This window comes from Sitophilus oryzae, unplaced genomic scaffold, assembly GCF_002938485.1.
Source record: "Sitophilus oryzae breed Bouriz unplaced genomic scaffold, Soryzae_2.0 scaffold_2006_pilon_pilon, whole genome shotgun sequence".
Classification (NCBI taxonomy): Eukaryota; Metazoa; Arthropoda; class Insecta; order Coleoptera; family Curculionidae; genus Sitophilus; species Sitophilus oryzae.
This window is the reverse complement of record NW_022146732.1, coordinates 1,544,353-1,561,345: the sequence shown is the minus strand read 5'-3', so window position 1 is coordinate 1,561,345 and position 16,993 is coordinate 1,544,353. Positions and strand designations below refer to the sequence as shown.

General features: G+C 31.7%; 2 protein-coding genes across 2 annotated transcripts; one reads left to right on the top strand and one right to left on the bottom strand.

Moving 5' to 3' along the window:
• Window positions 1-818: 818 nt before the first annotated feature.
• Window positions 819-10,718, top strand: LOC115883916 (retinoid-inducible serine carboxypeptidase-like). The gene is made up of 10 exons (XM_030902344.1): window positions 819-918; window positions 979-1,116; window positions 2,463-2,598; window positions 2,733-2,922; window positions 3,021-3,131; window positions 4,282-4,483; window positions 4,580-4,660; window positions 4,846-5,088; window positions 7,434-7,588; window positions 10,578-10,718. The coding sequence occupies exons 1-10, from the start codon at window positions 867-869 to the stop codon at window positions 10,641-10,643; spliced, it is 1,374 nt and encodes a 457-aa protein (XP_030758204.1). The 5' UTR covers window positions 819-866; the 3' UTR covers window positions 10,644-10,718.
• Window positions 10,719-14,835: 4,117 nt separating this feature from the next.
• LOC115883964 lies at window positions 14,836-16,508 on the bottom strand. Its single transcript, XM_030902385.1, has 3 exons — window positions 16,248-16,508; window positions 15,548-15,709; window positions 14,836-15,138 (listed from the first exon to the last, which is right to left on the bottom strand). The coding sequence occupies exons 1-3, from the start codon at window positions 16,460-16,462 to the stop codon at window positions 14,934-14,936; spliced, it is 582 nt and encodes a 193-aa protein (XP_030758245.1). The 5' UTR covers window positions 16,463-16,508; the 3' UTR covers window positions 14,836-14,933.
• Window positions 16,509-16,993: the final 485 nt, after the last annotated feature.

Sequence of the window (16,993 nt, the reverse complement as noted above, 5' to 3'; positions counted from 1 at the left end):
AGACGATAATGCAATTTTATCGTCGTGTATAAAACTAATTTCTTTTTTCATGGCGTGTTACGTTTTAAAAAATATTCAGAAATTATTATTTCAAGGAATTTATTACGAGTAGAAAAAATATTGTGCTGGGTTGGCGTTGGTTTCTATGTAATTTGACAAATAAATAAAGCTGTCTCTTTAGTTGTCAGTTTTGAGTCAATATTTTTAATTCTCTTTCGTGTCGATTACTGATTGAATTGCAGCCAAAAATGACAGATATTCAGGCTGAGGCGACAAACGCAATATCCAAACTACTTCCATTTAAATCCCGAATAACTTATGAAAAGGAATACAAAAATTTTCAAAAATGGAAGCAAATAAAAAACGTGCGAGAAGAAATAAAGTTTTTAACCTATACTCGCTCTTAAAGTATCATTTAATCTATCCTTGCTGTTAAAGTACTATTTTATCTACTATTTTTGATAGACATAAGGCAATTTTAACAGAAAAATAAACGTTCTTGTTTAAAATAGCAATTTTAAACCATAAATACAGTTTTCTGTTAAAACTCCATATTTTTTAACTTCTCTAAAACTCTATATTTCTGTCTTAAGATCTCTAGACGAACTTTATCCTATAGGCAAAACGGTCATGTAATACGTTTTGTGTAGATGAAGCTTTATATCAATCCGATAACACTTTTCAAGGAAATATTTAAGAAATTATTAAGTCTAATTTACAAAGAGCAACTTGTAGAAAATTATTCAATTATCTAATTACCATTATTGAGATTTACGGATTTACGTATACAGTTTACTGTAAAACGTATGTGTCTTTTAGTTAATGGTCAATTTTAGCTCGTTTAAAGTGTCCCGAATAACTTAAAAATGGTTCTAAAATATTGCGTATTTTTATTTTTATGTATTGTTTTAGCTAAAGGTGAGTTTATAGTGATAACACTGTTTTTTTTTCTATTTAAAGCTTTAATTTTGATTGTAGGAAAAGCTGGTTTTGGACAGGGACGGCAAAATTGGGGCTTTGTCCCAATAAATGAAAAATCACACATGTTTTGGTGGTTATACTATACATCATCCACTGGTGAATATATTCAAAAGCCTTTAGTGATTTGGCTTCAAGGTATAAAACTGTAAATCTATACTAATATATAAAATCCTTAAGTGACTGACATACTGATTAATCACGATGCTGCTCAAACCACTCAACGTAAGGAGCTCAATTTTGGCATACAGGTTGATTCTACGGTGAAGAGGTTCGATAAGAAGGGATTTTTCGAAATTCTAGTTCCAAGTGTGAAACCACCCCTCAAATATTACAATATTTTTTATTTAAAAAAGGTCAAATTTCCGGAAAAACGTTTGAACACGTATATTTTATTTTGTTTTTTTACATATTTTAAGATTTTTTAAAAATGTATACAGGGTGTTTCGAAAAATCTAGTCATTGATTAATCACGATCCTGCTTAAAGCGCTTGACGTAAAAAGCTGATTTTTGGAAAACGGATTGACTTTAGGGTGTAGAGGTTCGATAAGAAGGGATTTTTCAAAACTCGAATTCTAAGGGGGTGAAATTATCCCTCAAATATTAAAATATTTTTTTTTATTTAAAAACCGGTGAGTTTTTCGGAAAAACTCTTAAACACGTATATTTTATTTTGTTGTTTTACATATTTTAAGATTTTTTATAAATTTATACAGGATATTTCATAAAATATGACCATTCAGTAATCACGATTCTGCTTAAACTGCTTGACGTTTAAAGCTGATTTTTGGCAAACGGATTGACTGTGGGGTGTAGAGGTTCGATAAGGAGGGGTTTCTCGAATCTCAAATTCCAAGAGGGTAAAAACGCCCCTCAAATATTACAATATTTGTTATTTAAAAAACGGTTAGTCTTTCGGGAAAACGCTTGGACAAGCATAATTTATTTGTTTTTTTTACATATTTTGAAATTTTTTAAAAAATCATACAGGGTGTTCCAAAAAGTTGGGTAATTTCGTAACCACGATTCTGCTTAAACTGCTTGACATAAAAAGCTTATTTTTGGCAACTGGATCTTTCAAAAGTCAAATTCCAACGAGATGAAACTACCCCTCAAATATTACCAAGTTATATAATAATATCGCCATATTGTTTTTTCTCATGCTGACATAAATATGAGAAAATTTTATCCAGTTACATGTTAATGGAAATTCTTGCTTATTACAAATGATTAATTCGACGGGAACGAAGTCGCTGGTACACGCTAGTTTAATATAAAATTCTAGATTTGAAAATTGAAAATTCTCCTATTGAATAAAAATGACAAAATACAACTGTCACTGTCGTATACTCTTTCCATGGACACACTATATATTTTACTATTGTTTACTTTTATTTTTAAGCTCTGTTTATCGTTTGAAATCGGATTTTATTTTTCTCTGTTGTATTCTCATATCAAATCAGTTATAGACATAATTTTTTAGGAGGTCCTGGAGGATCGTCAACAGGGATAGGAAATTTTCTGGAAATCGGACCTTTGAACGTCGATCTGGAAGAAAGAGAGGCTGACTGGACCAAACACGTTAACGTGTTGTTTGTTGACAATCCAGTTGGAACCGGGTGATTGGTTTAATACTTATTAAATTCTTTGACACACCTTGTTCCTGAAACCATACCAATTTTTTTTAGTTATTAGACTTATTATTTATTAACTAAAACTAAAAATATTGTGGTCACCAAATGTGTTTCTCTAGTTTCAGTTACGTCAGTGACAGTGACATCGATTACTTCGCCAAAAACAACTCTGTTATCGCTCAGGACTTCTTGATTTTCTTAAAAAGGTTTTTCCATGAAAATCCAGAATTTCAGTATACTCCTACATATATATTTGGTCAGTCTTATGGTGGAAAAATGGCTACAGATATTGGATTGCTACTATATCAAGTAACAGCATTTATTTTTTATTATTTGATCTAAATATGTACAATAAAAATTAAATATATTTTATATTACCTGGTTTTAATATTAATTTTGCCTTTAAGGAATCAAAACTTGGAAACATTCTATGTAATCTAAAAGGCATAGCTTTAGGTGGTCCTTGGATATCTCCAATCGATTCAATATCATATTGGCATTCATATCTGTATAATTTGGTAAGTACAAAGTTTTTATATGTAATATCATGTTTTGTTACAGATAGTAGTATTGTTTTGTGTTTAGCGTAGTTATAGTTATTTTTTATACAAGACGATAAAGATAAAATGGTATTTTATCGTCGAGCGAAAAGATGAATTAATTTCGGGAGACGGTAATGCAATTTTATCGTCGTGTATAAAACAATATCTTTTTTCCATAACGAGTTACGTTTTAAAAAATATTCAGAAATTATTATTTCAAGAAATTTATTACGAGTAGAAAAAATATTGTGTTGAGTTGGCGTTGGTTTCTATGCAATTTGACAAATAAATAAAGCTGTCTCTTTAGTTGTCAGTTTTGAGTCAGTATTTTTTTATTCCCTTTCGTGTCGATTGCTGATTGAATTGGAGCCAGAAATGGCTCAAAACGAAATAAGTAAATTACCAACAGATATTCAGGCTGAGGCGACAAACGCCATATCCAAACTACTTCCATTTAAATCCCGAATAACTTATGAAAAGGAGTACAAAAATTTTCAAAAATGAAAGCAATTAAAAATGTGCGAGAAGAAATAAGGTTTTTAACCTATCCTCGCTGTTAAAGTATCATTTAATCTACTCTTGCGGTTAAAGTACTATTTTATCTACTATTTTTGATAGATATAATGCAATTTTAACAGTTGTTTGTTATACATTACTTTGGTTTTTGCTAAATTCATAATAAGATCCATTTTATTGCTGGCTGTATTTAGTTCGTTAATTTGTGGTGGTAGTTCTTCAGGACTATTAGCAATTATAGGACTATGTTATCAGCGAATCTTAGATAGCTAAGATATTCTCCATCTATTTTAATCCTTTGTTGGTTCAGTCTGGTTGACGGAAGATTTCTTCTAGTGTTGCTGTAAACAGCTTTTGGGATATCGTCTCCCTGTCTTACTCCTGTACCAGTTGGGAACTCTGGGATTATTTTATATAGGGAAATTGAAATAACTTTGGTTGCACATCATAATACGACCACCAGCAAACTCCATAAGACGACGCATGGTGTCATTGATGACGTGCAACGGAAGTTGTTTTGATTTCCCTTTATATCATTACTCTTGCTTTGGCTTCTTTGTATACATTGGCGAGAATTTCTATTATATTCGTATAACCCAATTATTTTTAGGGGTTCATAGATTATGAAGGCTCTGAGCAACTCAAAAACATGACAGATTTTATAAGAGGTGTACTGTCAACTGGCGATTATACCAAAGCCACACTGTATAATCGTGTTGTTCAATATACAGTGAATTTGTTGACGACAGTTGACTTCCACAATATAATGACCAAACAAGTGAAGCAATCGAGTGTACTACTTAATAGTTCTTGTAAGTACGACCTTTGTCCATAGCTAACAAATCTCAGAAGGACCACAGTAGTTAACAGTTAGTAGTGATTTTTTTGTATATTTTAATATTTTTTAGGGCTCCCAATTCCCATTGACATAGAATCTGTGGGAGATAGCATGCCTGACGACTTCTTCCAAAATTTCGATAATATTAAAAGTAATACACTTTTTATTAAATCTTTTTGAATTAACTGGTCTAAAAATAACTCATTTGCAGTAATTTCTTGATTAGTTTAAAATGTAGAGTATATTTATAGTGATTTATTAGTATTCGAGACATTTAGAAACCAGTTATTTCACTAACTATCGCAGTTATTAATACTCATAATTATTTAATTTTAGAATACAAAGGAATCAAGTCCTCAAAACCGGAAAATTTATACAGATTAATGAATGGCCCTGTTAGAGATGCACTAAACATAACCACAGAGCATAGATGGGGTGACCAAAGACGTTTGGTACACAGTGCTTTATATCTAGACAATATGAAACCAGTAACAGACGTTGTTGAAAGGTTACTGAATGAAACTGATCTGGAGATTTCAGTTTGCAATGGCCAGCTTGATCTAATAGTAAACACTCCAGGAAAGTTACACTTGATTTTAATTTTATAATTAAAATAAAAAATTAAGAGTCTATTACGCTGTACTGTTCGGGTCACTCTCAGGGGTCGCGTACAGCGGGTGTGTGGCCGAAGGAAATATATATTATATTTCAGAAATCTGCCTAAGGTTTAGCCAGATCGTGTCGTGTTAAGTCACACCCAAAATTTCAAACACACGTGCTTTGATTAAGGCTCTACTAAAATTTGCAGAGCTTCAACATTTGCCATAAAATAGTGAGCAATCTGTTACAAATCCATATAAATTATACACACACCGGAAAAATCTAGGGATATCATTTTATTAAAGTTAAAGATAAATGTTTTGAATAAACAACCACATATTTGTAGGCCGATTCTTTCTACTTCGATTGAAACGAAGTAGTCACACTAGTTATTTCCAAATTTGGGATATTTGCAGAAGTGTTTGTGCATTTTTTGTCAAATGTATAAAAGGCACCTAGCATCAATTGATCGAATTTAACCTGTACTGGCTATGTTTTTATGATAACTGGCCAGAATTCATTCAAGTAACTCTGTTTAGTATTAAACGACAATATGGAGCGTAGACATCTTAACAGAGACGAAATGCTAAGGGCCATGGGTATGCTCGAAGCTGGAATGCGCCAAATCGACTTAGCTAGAGCATTAAATACAACGCAAAGTGTAATATCGCGATTAAGTGCACGCTACCGTGAAAGTGGTGATGTTGCTGAAAGGCACACAGAGCGACATCGCATTACTACCCCTCAGCAAGATCATTTTTTACAATTAAATGCTCGACGCCGACCGACTCTTACAGCACCAGAGCTTAGTTTAATTCTCCAGGAAACACATAGTGTAACTGTTAGTCCTGACACTGTTCGCAATAGATTAAGAGAGGTCAACTTAAGAAGCAGACGCCCCTGGAGAGCTCAACCCTTCACGAGAGGAAATCGAGAGGTATGATATTGGTGGGCTCAAGATTATGTTCAGTGGTCGAATGAACAATGGGCCAATGTTCTCTTCACGGATGAGTCACGCTTTGGAATTCATCCGGATTCGAGAAGACTTAGGGTATGGAGAGAACCGGGAAATCTTATTCGGTTAGATCATGTTCAGGAAGTGCACCCTTATCAAGGTGGAACAGATATGGTCTGGGGAGGAGTCCAGTTAGGCCGAAAAACCGATCTCGTTTTTCTTGAAAGGTTTCTAACAGGAATCACATATCGTGATTTAATTCTTGAGCCTGTCGTGTTACCATATGCCAATGATTTTGGGAGAAACTTCATTCTCATGCATGACAATGCACGGCCTCATACAGCCAGAGTGGTAAGTGAGTTTATCAATGCTCATCAATTAAACATCTTACCCTGGCCGGCACAATCTCCTGACCTCAACCCCATCGAGCACGTATGGGACGCGGTCCAAAGAAGAATTTTGAGAATGGGTATGCCTCGTGAAACTCGTAGGGATCTGGTTCGGGCCGTGAATGCAGCGTGGCAGGCTGTACCCCAAGAAGAGATCGACAACCTGATCAGGAGCATGGAGAGACGATGTAGGGCTGTATTGAACAGTAGAGGAGGCCATACCCTTTATTAAGTAAAATGGTTTTATCTTTTTTTTTTTAATTCACAGTTTAGAATAAAAAAAGATGTGTGTATTTTTCACTAAGTTCAACAAAAATCAAGGTAAATTTGAAAAATTCGGTAAATTTCGCATTTTTATTTCCAATACGTCCTGTAAACTATTTGTTTATTTTAATTATATTATATCAGAAATGCAAATAATAAAATTACTGACGATGGCTGGATAAAATTGTAATATCCCTAGACTTTTCCGGTGTGTTTATATCACTGTAATCACAAAACCAATCTATTTCCGTATTGTAACGGAATTTTAAATTATGTCTTTATTTTCGAGAACATTTAGTCCAAACGTAAGGAATATTTTGTTGATGATTGACCATCAAAATCTTAAAAATAAAGAAGTTGTCTAAAAATGTGCTACAATACGGATATAGTATAATTCTTTATCTTTAATTTCCTTCTTCATTTGTGTAAGAAGACCTAGTCAGTTTTACATAAAACGTTAAGTGCCAAACGCTTAATTTGCTACTTTTTCGAACTCTTAAATAACTTAAAATCAGCTTGTTCAAAATTGTTCAAATTAGGGATGTGTATTCAGCATACGCAGACCTTTAAAAATCCTATTTACGAATTAACTATAAAGTTAATAGGAGAACCAATATTTGGACAGTTCATTTTTTTTACCACCCGATATATAGTCTAGACTTTTTGTATCATATTGACTATATCTTTGAATTTAATATAACCATTTGCTATTGCAGGGACACTTAAATGGGTAAACAGTCTAAAATGGAACAATAAAAACCAATGGACCTTGGCAGATCGAACTCCAATAATATTAGAAAATGTCTATGAAGGATATCAGAAGAGATATGGCAAATTAAATTTTTATTGGGTTCATCGTGCCGGACATATGGTAGGTTTAAGCGCTATTCACACATGCCAGTCATGTCTCAGTTTCGTTCTGTCAAACTGTCAAACATCTGTCTCAGTTTCGAGAAAAAAGATATTTTTGCCTTTAATTTCAAAGTGCATGTTCTTCTTCTTCTTCATGTGCCTTCTCCTTATCGGAGGTTGGCGACCATCAATTGGAATTCCTCCCTGTCTTGAGCCAAAGGGATAATTGCACTGGCCTCTCCTATATTAAACCACTGGCGCAAATTCCGCAACCAGGAAAACCGTTTACGCCCGATGCCTCGTCGTCCTTCAATCTTTCCCTCAACGATCAGCTGTAGGAAACTATATTTGTTATTTCGAAAAATATGGCCAAAATATGCTGCTTTCCGTCGTTTTATTGTAGTTAATAGTTCTTGGTCCTTACACATTCTTTCCAATACTTCGAGATTTGTTATTCGTTCGGCCCAGGATATTTTCAACATTCGTCGGTATAACCACATCTCAAATGAATCCAAGCGTGACATGGTCCGTGCCTTCAACGTCCATCCCTCGACTCCGTATAACCATGTAGAGAGTACATAGCATTTGGTAGCTCGCCATCGAGTAGTCAGATTCAGGTCTCGGTTGCAGAGTAGAGTTCTCATATTGAAAAAAGTGTTTCTGGCTATTTCAATTCTAAGTTTGATTTCTTCATCAGGATCCCATTTATCATTCAGCCAGCAACCCAAGTACTTAAATCTTCTTACCCTTTCTATATTTTGATCTTCCACTTGTATCCTGATATTTTCAATATTTTGTTTGCTGATAATCATAAATTTTGTTTTGTTTATATTTATTTTAAGACCATGACTCTGACTAATACTGCTAACTCTGTCCACCAGGCACTGCAAATCCTTCTCATTGCCAGCTAGGAGCACCGTATCGTCAGCATATCGGATGTTATTAGTAGCGATGGGAACTATCGAATGAATTAGACTATCGAATGGTTACTGAATGAATGATTTCAACTATCGAATGGTTTTATTCGAATAAAATCATTCATTCATTTGTATACTAAAGCATATGTGACAACCTCGCCGTGCGACTAAATGGTTATCGTTGCGCCACGACTATCGAATGCTTTTGATAAATTTAGTATTCGTTTGATTTTTGTGTGCGTCAGTGCATTATTAGTTCTTCCAATTTTTTATAACTTCGCCTTGTAAATACTATGCAATTTTTGCGTTTATTAAAATATTTAAAATACTAAAATAGTAGTTTTTTTTTAACTGACGATTGTGTGCCAAGTGGCCAAAATTTTTCCGAAAATTTGTGTGATTTTCCGTTGCCCGATCTTTCAATTATTTAATTTTATATGGTATATTATGGTTAGGTTAGATTGCATTTTTTTAAAGGGAAATTTTTAGGAGAAGTAGCAATTTTTAACAGAGATGAGATGAACTTACAATTAATTTTAAAAATACATATTTGTATTTTAGATGTTTTAATAATATGAATTAGTTGGAAATTAATAATCATATTTAAGTAACGTGGTTAAGTAAATGGTTATCGAACTCAAACTATGGGGTGAGAAAATTAAAATGAAAGTTTTACACGTGCCAATTTAAAAAAAAGGTTAACAATGTTTGTATTTTGTTTATGCTAATTCTCTTACATGTAGTTTTTTGCGAAGAAATATTTCATTTATTTTTTAAAGTAAATGCCAGTAAAAGTAAATATAATTTTTAAATAGTAATATAAAGCACCTAATATAAATAATTTTGATTTCTAATTTTTTATTTATATTTTCCTTTCATTACATTGCATGCTTAGAAAATTAATAAATGTTTATATTTCATGATTTTAAAATTTGTTGTTAATATAACAAATTAGTTCTGTAATTATTATTCTTTAATAAGCCAACGTTGCCAAAAAATTTAGAGACTATATTATTTTTAAATAGGATCTAATATAAATAATTTTGACATCTAATTTGTTGTTTATATTTTGCTACTACTTAAAATAATGTTTATATTAAATGATTTTAAATTTTGTTGTTAATAGGTATAACAAATTATTACTGTTATTATTATTTATTAAACCAGTCTTTGCTTAAAAACATTAAAAATCATTTTCCTACGTCCAAAATAACAAGTATTATTGCACTGTAACAACAGAATATTAATAAGAAAAATGCAGAATATATAGACATACTATCCCTAATTAACTAAAGCCAAACAATAATATTCTTTGCTAATATCAACTAATAGCAAAATATGGCAACAGCGCCCTTCATTATGTGTTTTCTGTGTAAATACTAGCACGTCAATAAAAAAATAATGTGTCCTTATTTTTATCTGACTCCGCAAAAAATCAAAGATGCCGGCTTCTTTCATAGCATTGCCACCGACCGCTGTCGCGTTTCTCGGAAAGAAACCTACGTCGCCGGGCGACAACTAAAATTCAGTTAATATTTTATTATAATCGATCCTGACGAATAAATGAATTTCATAAATGAATAAATTTTATAAATGAATGGTTTTTGCTGCCGAATTACTAGAATACAATGTTTCAAGGCAGATGACGGATCTATTCGATAATTTTTATTCGAATAGTTTTCAACGAATGTTTTCTTACTAACTATCGAATTATTCGAATGAATTGCAACTATCGAATGTTTCGATAGTATTCATTCGATAGTTCCCACTACTAGTTATTAGTAGGTTTACCATTCACCTTTATTCCCATTTCAAAATCTTCCAACGCCTCCTGGAATATCGATTCAGAATGTAAATTAAACATAAGTGGCGATAATATACATCCTTGTTTGACGCCTTTAAGAATTTCTATATCCGTTGTTGACATATTTCCGATTTTTATATAAACTGACTGAGTGCATGTTCACATATAATACTATGTGAATAAGCCTTTTTACTTGTGCAAAAATGCCAACTTCTCTAGAAATAATATTATTTTCAGACATTTCCTGTTATGAAAAACTAACTTTTAGTTTTTTTTTTCTGTTTTAGGTACCCACAGGCAATCCTCAAACTATGTTATATATTTTGAAACAAATCATAGGAATTGATGATTGATGATTAACTTTATTTTAATTATACTGTATAATAATTTATTGTAGAGCTTATATATTTTGTTTTAATAAAAGCATAATTTTGTGTGTCTTAATAATTTTTTTCAGTTCTTTCCCACCCTATATATCTATTTTTTTAAGTAATTTTTAGTCTGAGAAAACAGTTTTTGAAAAAACTTGAATTTTTGATGAATATTTTAGTAAAGATTTTTTAAATTCACCTTCAAAAAGGGGTGAAATAAATAAATAAAATTATTTTTTCGAAATTTAGGAGAAACGGTAATTTTCTAGAAAAAAAAGTTCAAATAAAGATTATATGAAATGAACAAAATTCTGACAGCTTTAGTATATATTAATAAATAATATTTTCTTGCCTTTAGCTGTGTATTTTTTCTAATTTCGAAAAATCGAAAGTAAAGAAAAAGTTAAAAAAAAAATAAAAAGTAAAAAGAAAATTGTCTTACTTGTCGTAAAGGGGGAACCAAGCTCCACTCCCACAACCGGTTTCTGGGCGTACCCTTCATCAGGTGGGCTGTCCAGGGGCTGGTTCTCACCGATACGGCAAGCAAAACTTCTTCTATATCAACAGACGATGTCGTAAAGTGTCGGTGAGATATTAGTGCATCTCCCGTCAAAAGATGGTAAAGAGCGTTTTTCGGCCCGCTCAAATATATGAAATGAACAAAATTCTTACAGCTTTAGTGTATATTAATAAATAATATTTTCTTGCCTTTAGCTGTGTATTTTTTCTAATTTAGAAAAAACGAAAGTAGAGAAAAAATTTAAAAAAATATAAAAAGTAAAAAGAAAATTGTCTTGCTTGTCGTAAAGGGGGGAACCAAGCTCCACTCCCACAACCGGTTTCTCCCAGGGGTAGGCCCAGAAACCGGTTGTGGGAGTGGAGCTTGGTTCCCCCCTTTACGACAAGCAAAACAATTTTCTTTTTACTTTTTATATTTTTTTTAATTTTTTCTCTACTTTCGATTTTTCGAAATTAGAAAAAATACACAGCTAAAGACAAGAAAATATTATTTATTAATAAAGATTATATAGAGCGTCCAAATTTACATAAAAATTGTCTCTATATTTTTTTTTCTCAAATCAAAATTAACCGAGATAGAGTGGCTAGAAGCTAGGGGACTTTTATTGAAACATTTTTCTCAAAATCCTTACCGTTCCTCTGAAATTTGGAAAAAAAAAACACTTTATTTATATTTTTCACCCCTTCTCGGGGTGAATTTAAGAAAATCTTAATTGAAATTTATAATTTTCCAAGCAAATTGAATAATAATGTTAAATATATGAATTTTTCAGCAACTTATAATTTTTTTTAAATTTCTACTTTCATCCTCTAGCTTCCACCCACCCTATCTCAGTTAATTTTGATCTGGACAAAAAAAGTGTAGAGGTCATTTCTATGTAGAATTTGACGCTGCACAACTTTTATTTGATTTTTTTTTCTAGTCCTTACCGTTTCTCCGAAATTTCGGAAAAATAATTTTATTTATTTATTTCACCCCTTCTCGGTGATGAATTTAAAAAAAAATCTTTTACAATTCGTTTTTAGATCTTTCAAAGTAACTTAAATAAAAAAGTTTTTAATAAGCCGCTTTTAGCCCATCAGCTTTTATAAGCTACTGTCAACAATTACTATATTTCCACATAAATAAATGCATAAAAAATCGACTTATTGATCTAACTTTAAATAAAATATCCTTCTTAAACGTTCAACACCCTTTATAATGCGGACAGGCCATTTGGGCATATCGGTGGATATCGGAAATCCCCCAAATTCTCTGTTTCCCTGTTCCTCCCAATAAGTTTCAGCAAATTCCCACTACTCTTTGCCCGGGCCGTTCAATCGATACCTGAAAATAACGAGAATTCAATGAAGCGATTCCCCCTCAGTTTATAACGCAGCACCATATAACTAAATCGTTTTTACCTATCCACTAGAAATACACTTGGTCATGGGAAACATAAAACCACCCTCTGTGATATTATCCAAAGAGAGATGATGCCACTTCCTCCTTCCATACATTCTACATTCTATTATTTAGGTCGTATATAAATCAAAAAAAAAGTAGGTAGTGATTATTTAGTGGCATATCAAGAACTCGCTTAAAATCAAAAAATGAATTATGAGAGTGATAATGAGCCCTGTACACCACCAGAGATAGCAGAGGCGGCCAAATTAACAAGTCTTGGATTGCTACCACAAAAGTCTAAGGATCATTACAGGTCTGCCTATAAAAACTTTCTAGACTGGAGGATTGCTAAAAGCATAAATTCGTTTTCCAAAAATCAATCTCCTGATTGACTACAGAATGTTGGTACGATATTTTCATGCAAAGAACTTGAAATAATATCAATGAAATTCAAATACATATATAACTTTAAATAAAACATAAATTACCAACTTTAGTTACACAAAACAACAAAAAGTCAGATGCTGGTACTCCAATTTATCGTTCTCCAACAACTGTACTCAACTAAAGTTGGTAAAAGTATGTTTTATTGCAAAAAAACGTGAAGCAGCATCAATAAAATTCAAATACATATACAGGGTGTTTCAAAACAAATGCGAAAAACTTCAGGGGATGATTCCTTGTTCAAAATAAAGGGTAGTTTGCTTCATAAACGTTGGGTCAAAAGTCAACCATTAGGGAGATATCGCGGTACAAAGATGGCGGAAAAATAATGTTTTTATTTTTTATCTAGAAAACGAAAAGAGATAGACTAATAAAATTTTATGGAAGCATTACTGTTATGAAAACACACTTTCTGGTAATTTTTTCACTTTTTAAAATGAGTGGAAGGGGTTGAAATAAACTACCCCTATCATTCTTGTTAACGAAATTTAAAGAAAAATCTTATCAAACACATGCAAAAAAATTAATTTGATAGTTTAGTTTGTTTAGAAACTTTTTTATCTCTTGTATTTTTTTGATAAAACTCACCGATTTGAAATTAAAAAATAAAATATAAAGCATTACATGTCAGGACAAAAAACATTTTCTGATAAAGAATCTAGTGGGCTGCTGTAATTTTTTTAGGAAAAAATCTAGTCGGCCGCTGTTACTTTTTAAGATGTTCCTAATATTATTTTATTTGACATTACTCTACTGCAATACGTTATTATCTAGATGATTATTATTATCGTTATTATCACTAGATTCTTAATCTAAAAATGTTTTTTGCCCTGACATGTAATGCTTTACATTTTATTTTTTAATTTCAAATCGGTGAGTTTTATCAAAAAAACACAAGAGATAAAAAAGTTTCTAAACAAACTAAACTATCCAAATTAATTTTTTTTTGCATGTGTTTGATAAGATTTTTCTTTAAATTTTGTTAACAAGAATGATAGGGGTAGTTTATTTCAACCCCTTCCACTCATTTTAAAAAAGTGAAAAAATTACCAGAAAGTGTGTTTTCATAACAGTAATGTTTCCATAAAATTTCATTAGTCTATCTCTTTTCGTTTTCAAGATAAAAAATAAAAACATTATTTTTCCGCCATCTTTGTACCGCGATATCTCCCTAATGGTTGACTTTTGACCCAACGTTTATAAAGCAAACTACCCTTTATTTTGAACAAGGAATCACGCCCCAAAGTTTTTCGCATTTGTTTTGAAACATCCTGTATAACGATAAATAAAACACACATTACCAACTTTAGTTACACAAAACAACAAAAAGTCAGCTGCTGGTGATACGATCTATCATTTTTCAACAAATTTATTTTACTAAAGGTGGTAGAAAAAAGTACTAATATACAGGTACCTATGTCGTAAAGCACATCTAATAATAAACTTTCCAAATATTTGAAAATATAATAATTCGAGATGACTGCGACTCTCGATGCATAGCAACTGATGATTATGCTGATGATATTGACGTTTTTATTATCTTTTAGTTAATTTTGACGTTTGAAATTGCCAAATTTTAAGTAGGTAGCGACATTTTCCGCTAAAACATGAATAAAATAATTAATAGTAAGATTAACATTAAAAATACAAATTCAAACACTCCTCATAATTATTATAATGGCCGTAGACAAAGTATAATATTCAACTCGCAATTTATAGCTATTATTCACAGGGTGAAACGTCACCCTGCGTGAATAATGGCTAGCATAAATTGCTCGTTCAATAATATACTATTAAATTAATTTAAATAAAACAATTAATTGCGGGAAATTTTTTTAATTAATTTAATAATTTTAACGTAACAGACATTACTAAAACTGTTTTAAAAATTTTGAGTTATTATTTTTTCTCTGACTAACAATTTAGGATCGTTGGCAAACTCCTAGTGGAGGGGGTCCATTATTGATACGGTCTGATACACATCCCTGTCCATCGGTACGTCTTGCGTCAATAGACCAATAAGTAGGTCTACAGTTCTTGTTTTCATACTCCAACCTAATTCTCACCGTTATTGGTAAGTGAGATCCAGCATCGAGTTGGTCTCTAATCCATTTTTCACAGTCGTACCTACACAGAGACAAGAGCTTATATTAAAAAACAAGACCAAGAACGATCAGAGAAAGACTTAAAAGAGTCCTAAACACAATGATATTTGAAAGATTTGAACTATACACTCCTTTGATTCAATCCAAATCTCAATGTGTAGTGGCGGCTTCGATAAAGATGTCATCGAAGAGACGAGATCTGCGATCTTTCAACATGCTCAATATTTTTAGCTGTACAGACCACAGATCTGGCGGAAAGTGTTCTAGTCTATAGACTGACGAAATTATCTGTTATAAAAACTATCGATTTGATCTTAAGATCTGAACTGTGTGTGTAAGGCTCTCTTTAGCAAGAATACATTTAAAGCAAACTTATGAAGTTCTTCAGTGGATCTAGCTGTTTGATGAAGGCAAAATAAATTTGTTCTTACCAAAGATTTAATACGCTGTTCCTGCATCTGTATTTTTTGTTAAGATTGTCAGCTTGAGGTGCTAAATTCCATGTTACTGCTGGTCCATAGAATGCCGAAGCTAATATGTGTCCTTTGTGATCGCCAGCGACTTTGTCCAATTCTGTCATTCGATTGTCAAAACTGGAAAAAAATATATCAAGTATCGTATAATAAAAAACTTAGGAATTGTGTTTAAGTCCAAATTTAAAGTAATATCTTGTTCATCCTTTTTAAAAAAAAAATATTAAAAATACAAGGAATGTCCTAAAATCAAAATTATACTAGCCATTTACTATAGTTGGTCTGCCCGTACTTTGCCATAAATATCGTAATCTTAAACTATACAGGGTGTTCAAAATTCTATGCCAAACTTTCTAAAATATAAAATAGTTTTTCAAAATGAAATTTAAACCACAAATAACAGTTTTGTAATGAAATTTCATGTTTTTCTTTTTAATTTCACTAAACACAAAGCTACAATTACGGTCTTTACCGAAAACTGATGATCTAAAACCCTAAATAACCGTAAACCTCTTTAATCCATCTTACCTGACCGTTTTGACTGGCAGAAAAAACGTTACGTCTAGACGAGACTTTACACATTTAACAACAATAAAGCCAAATTTTTTTTGGAAAAAAAATAGTAATTTAAAATTAATGAAATAAAGCAAATACTTACTTGCTGCCAAAGTTAGTTCTGGTAGTACTCTTAGCATGAAGAGTCGCCGTTACCCCAGTAGTTACCTCGGTACTATGTCCATTTTTGCAGACATGGGACATTGTGGTCACAGTTGCCGTATTTGGCCCTAAGGTATACGTGTGTGTAGCACCATTAGCTTGGTTTAAATAATACACTAGCGTATATAAAAGTGGTACTAGTAGTGTCTTTTCCATGGTTCACAGAGTACTATACCAAAAAAACAAAAAAATGTCTGGTTTTATAGTAATTATTAAGCTACTCAAGCATATCGTTATATTCGCATTTAAAACACTAATTATTATCTTCCAGTTTACATAAAATACAATAAAATATGCGTTATATATTTGCGATAGGTATATTATAATTAATATTACTTTGTCACCATATTTATCGCTGGCTAAATACAGTTTTAATTATTGTTTATACTCGTTAATTTAAAAAAAAAGGTCGACGTTAAACGTATTATACATACCATACATTTTTAATGACTTTAAAATTTAAACTTATGTCCTTAATGTTAAAGCAGTTTTCTTTGGCTAGACGTTCTTATCAATATTGTAATTAAGTTAAATATATTAATTTTTGGAACTGTAACATTGTCAATTTTTTATAGAAAATCTCGAGAAAAGCTCAACCTGCACGAAAAACGGGCATAAAAATTTGATGTATTTTAAAGTTTTATATTGTGTTATAATGGACCGATTTTGATGATCTTTTAAGCAATT

Excerpts from the sequence above, each read along its gene's own strand:
- LOC115883916 (XM_030902344.1), top strand. The coding sequence starts at position 867 with ATGGTTCTAAAATATTGCGTATTTTTATTTTTATGTATTGTTTTAGCT. Across the intron at positions 2,599-2,732 it reads GACAATCCAGTTGGAACCGG|TTTCAGTTACGTCAGTGACA; the intron begins GTGATTGGTTTA and ends GTGTTTCTCTAG. Across the intron at positions 5,089-7,433 it reads TCTAATAGTAAACACTCCAG|GGACACTTAAATGGGTAAAC; the intron begins GAAAGTTACACT and ends TTGCTATTGCAG.
- LOC115883964 (XM_030902385.1), bottom strand. The coding sequence starts at position 16,462 with ATGGAAAAGACACTACTAGTACCACTTTTATATACGCTAGTGTATTAT. Across the intron at positions 15,710-16,247 it reads AGAACTAACTTTGGCAGCAA|TTTTGACAATCGAATGACAG; the intron begins GTAAGTATTTGC and ends ATTTTTTTCCAG. Across the intron at positions 15,139-15,547 it reads AACAGCGTATTAAATCTTTG|GTACGACTGTGAAAAATGGA; the intron begins GTAAGAACAAAT and ends GTCTCTGTGTAG.